General features: G+C 37.9%; 1 protein-coding gene across 5 annotated transcripts in view; it reads left to right on the top strand.

The window, feature by feature from the left end:
- Positions 1-2,062: 2,062 nt before the first annotated feature.
- Positions 2,063-9,459, top strand: part of LOC103491686 (protein root UVB sensitive 1, chloroplastic) — a 44,512-nt gene continuing 37,115 nt past the window's right edge. Inside the window, exons 1-4 of one of the 5 annotated variants that reach the window (XM_051086936.1) lie at positions 2,063-3,085; positions 3,198-3,327; positions 3,425-3,700; positions 7,789-7,845. In XM_051086936.1, coding sequence (XP_050942893.1) covers positions 3,217-3,327; positions 3,425-3,700; positions 7,789-7,845 — 444 coding nt within the window. In that variant the 5' untranslated portion in view covers positions 2,063-3,085; positions 3,198-3,216. Of the gene's footprint in view, positions 3,328-3,424; positions 3,701-7,788; positions 7,846-9,459 lie in introns of all 5 variants that reach the window. The other 4 variants (XM_051086934.1, XM_051086935.1, XM_008451734.3 and 1 more) reach the window with 4 other exon arrangements.

The following is a 9,459-nucleotide window of genomic DNA, read 5'->3' as shown; positions in this document are numbered from 1 at the left end:
AAAATAAACTATCGTTTAGAGAAATCTAAACGATTGTGTACCAAAAGAATTAAAAAAATTGTGTATCAAATTTTGAAAAAAAAAAAAATCGTTTAGATTTGGATCGTATAACCAAATTTAAACGTAATCAAATTAAATGATTGTGTAACAAAATTAAACGATAGAATTGAAAAGATAAATTGTAGCCTTATCTAAACGATCGCGTAAACAATAACCAAATCTAAACGATGCAAATATATTATGCACCCGTTTTCGAAATTATTCTATATAGTGTAAATATTTTACTCTTTTGTTATATTTTTGAAATGATTCAAGTTAACTATGTACAATAATGTGTCAATTTTCAAGATATTGGCATCTACCCTATCATGAAAATTCTAAATATCCAACTTGAACCTACAATTATCACTCTAGTTTAAATATTGAATAAACAAAATATCAAATTTACATATGCAAGACTTGTTCCCACAAACAAATATATGTTAAAGTTTTTTTTTACAAACATCTACTTTGCAGTTGATGTGATCTGATTATATAATCCATTATTCTGCACATTCATAGCTTAGTTATATATTCTCGAATTGCTCGATTACACACATCCACCAACCCCATATATATAATGAGAGAATACAAGGAATGACAGACGTTATACACATTAAAATTCTACACATACAAATATGGCATGCATACAAGTATTTTACACACGACTTGTATATTTTACAAACATATACAAGTTATTTCAAACAATCAAGAACACAAATCACACAAACAAAACTAAAACCCAACTTCAAGGGGCAGCCTAAAATCACAGTGAACCAAAACACAAAAACAAAGACATACCTTTGTTAAGAGAAAGAGAATCAGAGAAGATAGAGATCGAGATGAAGACGGAGATCTAGAGGATAGAGCCGACGAAGACGAAGACAAAAACCCAAAGTGAAGAGGAAGACGAAAACCCATATCCAACGAAAACACAGATTCGACAAAGAGGAAGACGAAAACCCAAATCCGGTGAAGAGGAAGACGGAAACTCAAATTTGGCAAAGAGGATGACGATGTGTAGTCGGCGACGATGACAGGAAGAGGAAGACGATGGAGAGGAAGGGGAAAACCAAAATGGAGAGGAAGGAGAAAACCAAAATGGAGAGAAAAAGGGAAACAATAGAAAATACACAAGAACAAAATGGATGAAACTATTTTTCTTGTTTCTTATATTTCTTTAAAAAATGAGAAACTTTCTAATTTTTTTTAGAACGAGAAACAGGTAACGTTATCAAACATTTCCGTTTCTTAAGAAAATGAAAATACAAACAAGAAAGAAACAAGATTGAGAACTTTACCAAACGGATCCTAAGTTTTGTCAAGCTTACTGAAGCCCACTTGCCACTTGAGTCTGCGCATAAAGTCACCCTTTGTACATGTATTTTCATGGGTGAAATCTTTGTATCTAAATAAGGAAAGAAAAACATGTTGCATGAGCATATTAGTTGGCAGTGGAGTCTTGTCGTTAGTTAAGTTTTGTTGTAGGACTTATGACACTAGATAGTTAAGAGTGGTATGAGGTAGTATGTCATTAATAAGAGTTTTTTTTTTCTTTTCAGTTTTCTAAAGTTTAAAGGTATTTTTGAAACATTTGAACTATCAAATGTATTTTTGACATACAACCTTGGTGGTTTGATCCAAAACAAATAGTAAAGGTATTTTGAACTTTTGTTGTAAGCTTAAAATTATTTTTGAAACTTTTAAAAATCTACTATCATTTTTTACGCAAAGTACAAAGTTTAGTTACATCTTGCACAATTTAGTCTATTTAAAAAAATTGCAAAATGAACTTTTGGTATTCCAATTTTGGACTTACGTTTATTTACGTTTATTTGGTCCATAATGTTTCAATATAATTTAGTCTCAAGGTTTGCAAAATAATTCTAAATGACCCATGACTTAACTTTAGACGATGATGATTGGATCATTAAATGTTACGATGAGATGACAAGTTTTTTTAATTAGTTAATTAAAATGGGTTAAAAAAGTAAAAGAATCGAGAAGACTAACCTAAATCAACATCCTTTCTTGTACGCTTTATTCATAATCTTCTTCACACTTTCCCGACTACCCACATATTTGTTCAATTCTTCCAGCCCACTACCAAATCACTTCTACCATTCTTATCGTCCGCCTAGCCGCCATTGACATCAACATGCACCAAGCACCGTCAACTTTTACGAACTGTCGTCTCCCCTCTAGTTCAAACTTACTAACTACCATCCATTTACTGACATGATAATTATTTCTAGTATTGTTAATATCTTAACCCATTTTAGTTTTTGCTAAATAGTTAATTGAAAGAACCTGACATACCATCGTTTAATGTTTGAAGTTTGAGTTATTGCATCCCACAATCTTTGTAATATCTTTAGAAATACATCGTAGTTCAAGATTAGGACAAAAGACGGGCGTGCCGGTCGCCTCGAAACGATGCTGGCAGTGTCCCCAAGCTCGTACCTGCTTGTTTCGTCTCATACATAACTCCATCAATCTGCACCTCACCGACTCCCATTTACATAGCGACGGGAGGCTTTCTTCATTGCAATGTATGGGGTGCTGCCATTCTCTTATCAGCCACCGCCGGAGCTGATTCCACTACGGCGAGTCTATGTCGATGTCTTGAGCTACGTACCAGTCCGCCGTTTTCACCATTGCTTGGATTCTTCTATGCGAAGGTCATGCAAATCACTACGACCTCCTCTTAACGTATTTCCTCACTTTCTTAAACCCGCAAAACTCTTCCGAGGTTATTCCTCTCCTTGTAATGGAACTAGAATCAAACCTGCTCTCGTTCATTCTCCTTTGCTGGCTGGTGACGGCTACGGTTGTGATGGAAATAACAATGGTGGCTGGAATAATTCGAATCCTTTTGGGGGTTTTGGATGGTGGCAGTATGACAGTGATTCTCCCCCATGGTCGGACAATGCCTTCCTTGCCCTCTTTTTTACCTCCGTTCTGGGTTGTTTCTGCCTTTTTCAATTGGCAGTAGCGCTAGCACGTAACGATATGAAAACCGAGTCTATTTGGGAAGTAAAAGGAGGTAAGCGAATCCGCCTCATTCTCGATACGTATAGAGATGAGTTCCATGTTGCAACTGGCATGCCGTCGTCTTCGTTATCCTTTTCCTTTGTCAACGTTTGGCTTCGTTGCAGCGATATATTCAAGCGTTTGATGCTTCCGGAGGGTTTTCCAGACAGTGTCACCAGCGACTATCTGGAATATTCTCTTTGGCGAGGCGTCCAGGGGATTGCCAGCCAAGTTAGTGGGGTGCTTGCAACTCAGGTGCCCATTTAAGTTCATCTGTGGTTTCTCTTTCCAATTTCTCATCCAACAAAAATGTAATTTACTGAATTTTGCTTGAACCCTCGCTGGGAACCAGGCACTGCTTTATGCTGTTGGATTGGGGAAAGGAGCTATTCCGACTGCTGCTGCAGTGAATTGGGTACTGAAAGATGGATTTGGATATCTAAGTAAAATTTTTCTCTCAAAATATGGACGGCACTTTGATGTTCATCCGAAGGGATGGAGATTGTTCGCTGATCTTCTGGAAAACGCTGCCTATGGAATGGAAATGTTAACTCCCGCATTTCCCCTCCATTTTGTCGTGATCGGTGCTGCTGCTGGAGCCGGACGATCTGCAGCTGCGCTGATTCAGGTTATTGGAAGTTGATACGTAATTTAATTTGCAGACGATATTAGAAGTTATGCCCCATTCCTTGTGTTTGTTGCCTTATATTTGTATATTTATTCTGCTGGTAAGTTTCTTCGAATGCATAGCTTAATTTGATTTAGATAGTGAAATGCAGAAGTATTAAGTGAAACCAATGGATGGGCAAATTTCTAAGCTTTTGATAGGTCGTGGAGGATCTTGGTTCATGGAATGAGAAGAAGATCAAGATCACAGATCTATTAGATCACCTTCTCTTTAACAATAGAAGTGGAGGTGGGTAGTAGAGAAGAAGTTTCAGTTTCAAATGTTTATGTTCCTTCAAATTATAGATCAAGAAAGGTGTTTTGGGAAAAACTACTGGGCGTGTCTTTAAAGATATTGTGAGCGACAATTGTAGAGAATCCCCGAAAAAACAAGCCCAAAATGGATCCTGCCTCATCATTTGACTCTTAAAAATTTTGCCACGCACATATGCCATCATTAGCTAAATATAACAAATTATCCTTAAATTTGTTTTGCCTTCTTTCTTCTCGATTTTCTCTTTCTCGACTTTTTCCCCCTCTTCAGTTGCAAGGGTCATTGAATGTGGATTTTCACCAGAGAGGGGGCCGTTGAAAAGTGGGTTTTCTGCCCTGAGTGTGCTCCACTCGCCACTCAACATGGGCTCCTTGACATGTCATGTGTTGCGAGACTTGGGGATTTGACACTTGCTGACGATAATCCTTTACTAAAGAGAAGATGACTGATAGAACACTAATAGACGTGTTAAGGATTACAAGATAGAATTGATGATCTCAATTCTTGAAGGAAGATACAAAACAAACTAAGAACAAAGCAAAAATAAAGAACAATGATAAACGAAACCACCCTCTCTGCCTTTCCTTTCTCTCAAGGAAACTTGCAGAATTCTCCCACCAAATGATCTCTCCTTCTCTCTCCCAAGCTCGGCATATTTAACTACCTCTTTCCTCTAACTAACTATGGTCCCTGGTCCCCACTCTTAGTGCCTTCACTCTCACTAACACGTAGTGATGCCCTCATCCCCGCTAACACGAGCACTATCTTTCTTCCTTCTTCTACTATGAGGTCTAACATTGCATTCCTCCTCCAAAATCACCTTGTCCTCAAGGTGAAAATCGGGGAACTATTGTGTAAAATCATCCCAATCCTCCCAAGTTGCTTCGTGTGGTGGCAGATCTTTCTAGCTGATCAGTACTTCCCAGTTCCCACTCCTTTGTTGTAGGATTCTTTCAATACCCAAACACTTCTTCTGGCATTGTCATTCATTCAAGATTCTCAGTTACATATGGCAGCAGCTGTTGGATCTTGGTGTGATCACCTATCATCTTTTTGAGTTGGAAATCGTGGAAAATTGGATGTATTGAGGTGGTGGCCGGCAGTTCCAATTTATAGGCAACAGAACCTATTCTTTCAATTACTTTGTAAGGTCCAAAGAGTTTTGGAGATAATTTTTCATTCCTTTTCTTTCTCAAGGATGTCAGATGGTACAACCTAATTGCTTTTTTCTCATTCTCCTGTTCAATCACTTTCATCTATGTTTCGCCCTAATTATAGTCTTCCTCAATTATCTCTACTTCCTCCCCATTTTCTCGCACCACCAGGACCCTCAATTCCTCCTGTTCCTTCACTTTACAACGGTGGCTGACATGATATTTTTCTTCACATCGTAAACAAAGGCCCTTTTCCCTCTGAGCTTGGAATTCAGCATTTGTTAGCCTTTTTGATGGTCCTTCACATTGATTCTCACCCGCAGTCACACCTCGCAAGGTTATAGGTTGCATTGGAAAGTTCCCTCCCGTATTCGATTCATTTACATTCACTGGTAAGTTAGTTTTAACGGTAGGGATACTAGTTTGGACCTTACCTCCAGGACTCCCTTTGAAGCCGACTTCTCTCCTTGTAATCTCCTTGTTTTTAATGCGCTGGGCCAATTTCATCATTTGAGCGAGCCCAACTGAATTCCAACATTCCATTTCAACCTTGATATGTGGGCTAAGCCCATTCATGAACGTTTCCTCCAGTACTTCGTTTGGCAAGTAAGGCAATAGAGCCACCAACTTGTTAAACAAATTTCGATATTCTTCGATAGTCGTTTCTTGTTTAATGGCCAAAAACCTCCCACAAATGGATCCCTCCCTCACCGATGGAAATTGAACTAATAACTGTCGCTTTAGGTTTGCCCAATCCTGGAAGAGTTCACGCTCTTCTTGTGATCTATACCAATCCAATGCCAGACCGTCGAAATTGATCACAACCACCATTCTCTTCTTTGAATACGTTAACTTTTGTTTCTGAAAGTAACGATCGGCCCTGCACAACTACGAATCTGGATTCTTGCTGCTGAAGACCGGCATTTCCACCTTCTTGAATTTGTTTTGATCGGCCAAATTAACCTCTCCTTCAGATTGACTTTTCTTCCCTTTGGATGTCACTTCCTTCATCGTTGCATTTCCCCCTTCAATGAATCTTTCAATCGAATGTCCCTTACTTGATGAGCGTTCCATGCCTTCACTAATATTTGACTTCGCCTTCACCATTCCTTCAATGTATTTCAGAAGCAATTGTTGCTGGTGTTGTTGTTTCTTCGCTTGGATGCCTAGTCTTTCGATGCTCTTTGCCATTGATTCTCTTCAATCGTTGGCAGCCTGTGTAACTCCACTCGTATTTCGAAATGTCTTGATCAAACGCCTCAAGCTTCTCTTCAATCCGTTTCTGTGCAATGGCTAATCAATTCCCATGTACGTACGCTCTGATACCAATATGATAGAATACCAATAGATGTGTTCGCATATATTGATATATTTTTTTGAAACGGAGACAAACCTCTTTATTAATAATAATAATAGAGACTAATGCTCAAAGTTCAAGAGAATTATATTGAGAGTAAAAGGCCTAAAACAGATGCAAACAATAACTAAATCAAACTCAATAATAACAACGAGCTAATCAAAATCATCTAAATTGGAACCACAAATGAAATCTAGAAAGTAAACTAGGTACAAAGTAATTAAAATAGATGTCAAAAGGAGCCCAAAGTAAGCTGACACGCCCACAAAAGCTTCGAGTTGAGTGGAGAGGGAACATCAAAAGATCAACAAACAGCAAAGCTGAATCTTCACTAAGATAAAACCATAAAACTGCTAAAAATCAATACTTGTTCAACCGGTTGGAAAATAGTTCTTGAGCTTAACTTCTCCTTTGATTCTTGGGAGAGTACTAGTACAAATTGATTTATTTACGAAAGTTCAGTTTAAATTGTTAAAAAAATTGATACAATTATGAGTTTGGGATTTTTGTTGATACAACCCTCAAAGATAAGTGTAAATTGACCTTTTCCCGTTATTATTATTATGTTTCTCCTTCCTGTACTTTTCTTTAAAGTTTTCCTTTCATGTGTATTAACATTTTTAATCTACTATGTACACTTGGCCTGCTAGGTTCTTTATCAAAAAAATTATATTAATAGAATACAAACATATAAGTTTTCTCACATTCATCTTTTTTCTTTTGACGTATCCAACCGCACATGCATCTTTATTTTTTGTAACTTCAACTCTTCAAGTCATTGATATCTCCCTCGACATCTACATTTAGCTCTTGATTTCAAGTTGAATAACGTATATTGCCATTTTACTTCATTCAAGCTTTTTCGTATCAGGTGAAGTCACTGAGCCCATGAACCTTATAGCTTGCCTTTTTTCTGCCAGATTATATTGCATAAAGCAGGAAGTTTTTATTTTTATTTTTAATTTTTTGAAACCGGAACAGGCTGGTAGTCCTGTTTCCGTTTTAAAAAAAAAATAATTCTGCTTTATGCAATATAATCTGGCAGAAAAAAGACTCATAGTCTTGCTTTCATTTCAGAATTTTTTTTTCTGCTATATGCAATATAATCTGGCAGATAAAGGCAAGCTATAACGTTAATGTACTTGGTGACTTCACCTGATAGACCTTGTAAAATAAGTTACACTTTTCTTAAAAAATTATTATGATTTTAAGTTTCCATGGAGTTGCACAGTTTTTGAAAGTTGAATACAATTTTTTTTCTTCAGGCTGCTACTAGGAGTTGTTTCTATGCTGGCTTTGCTGCTCAAAGGAATTTTGCCGAGGTGAAATAGAGTAATCTCTTCTCTGGTTAGTGTATGTTAGCAAAGTTACGATTACCGTACATTCTTGTAGTTGCAAGATTCATGTTTTTTTTTTCCTTTTTTTTTTCTGAAAAGGAGACGAGTTTCATGTTTTATTAATAAAACTCGGCTAATGCTCAAAGTACATGAGTGATATACAAAGAGCATACAAATGAAGAGGCCATGGGTCAGTAGTTGCACTCGGACATCTCAACTAGGTTGACACTCCCATAGCGCCCTCAACATATCCACCAAAAGGAGACTAGCAAAGATCAATCATAAAAGAGCAACTCAAGATTGTGTAGGAGAAGGACTCATTGATTTCTGTAGGAGAAGGATAGCTAGTATTTGGAAGAGTAGGAGAGTGGAGTGGGAGGTTCTTAAGGCTGAAGGTTTCTTTGGTGGATTCTTGTGTTGTAGAACTCGAGATCGTGTATTGCTTTTGAAGTGATCCATGATAGGCACTCCATTACTCTGGCTTTTTTGGATGGTGAGGGTCATGAGTTTTGGGTCAAGGGGTCTACGGTCCCCCAAGGATTAGGGGTAGGAATCTATTTTGGGAAGAACTAAGAGATCATTTCGGTTATTGTGGGGCGAGATGGTGTGTGGTGGTGGATTTTAACGTGGTTCATTCTCCTGATGAGAAAGCTTTTGGAGGGAGAATCACCAAATCTATGAGATGTTTTAACAACTTTATTTATGGTTTGTTTGATCCTCCTCTCGCTGGGGGTAAAGATACTTGAGCCAATTGTAGTGCTGGCTCAAGAATTGATAGGGTTCTTATGTCGGAAGAGTGGATTGAGAGGTTTGGGATCCCTAACCAGGTTAGAGGGCCTAGAATCACTTTAGATCACTGTACCCTTATTTTGACTAATGGGAGATTGAATTGCTGGTTCCTTTCAGGTTTGAGAACATATGCTTTGACCATCCCTCCTTTAAGAATATTGTTTCTTGATGGAATATCAGTATCTAAGGTAGGTGGGAGGGTTTTAGATTCATGGAAAAGCTGAGGTCTCTTAAAGGTCAACAGTGAGCTTGGAACAAAGAGGGGTTCGGTGATATTCGGGTTAAAAAGAAGGAGATTGTTGCTAGGATTGACAAAATTGACAATTTTGAGGTGGATGGTCCGCTTGAAAATGACCTTATTGTGGAGAGATTTAGTTTAAAAAAGACTTGAAGAGGTGATTAGAAAGGCTAATGTGAACTGGTTTCAAAAGTGTAAAATTAAGTAGGCCAAGGGGATTGTAATATGGGTTTCTTCCATAGGATGGTTAACGGAAGAAGAAACAAGAACCATAGATCATTTGTTTTTGGAAAATGGGGTTTGTACTAGTGATAGGGACTAAATTAAGGGGGAAATTTTAAAGTTTTTCTTTACTCTCTAGCCCTGAGGTGTCGAGAAGTCATTTTTGGAGGGTTTTGATTGGAGCCCTATTTCGGCCTAGGGAGGATGAGGAGTTTGCGGTCCCTTTTATGATTGAGGAGATTAGGAAGGTTGTTTTCAATTGCAATGGCAACAAGGTTCTTGGAGCTAATGGGGTTTCTATGGCTCTGAATCTTTTAGAGTAGTTTTTCTATGGCAGTGGCGGCAACTTC

This window comes from Cucumis melo, chromosome 6, assembly GCF_025177605.1.
Source record: "Cucumis melo cultivar AY chromosome 6, USDA_Cmelo_AY_1.0, whole genome shotgun sequence".
In the NCBI taxonomy this organism is placed as follows: Eukaryota; Viridiplantae; Streptophyta; class Magnoliopsida; order Cucurbitales; family Cucurbitaceae; genus Cucumis; species Cucumis melo.
This window is presented reverse-complemented; position numbering and strand designations above follow the sequence as displayed.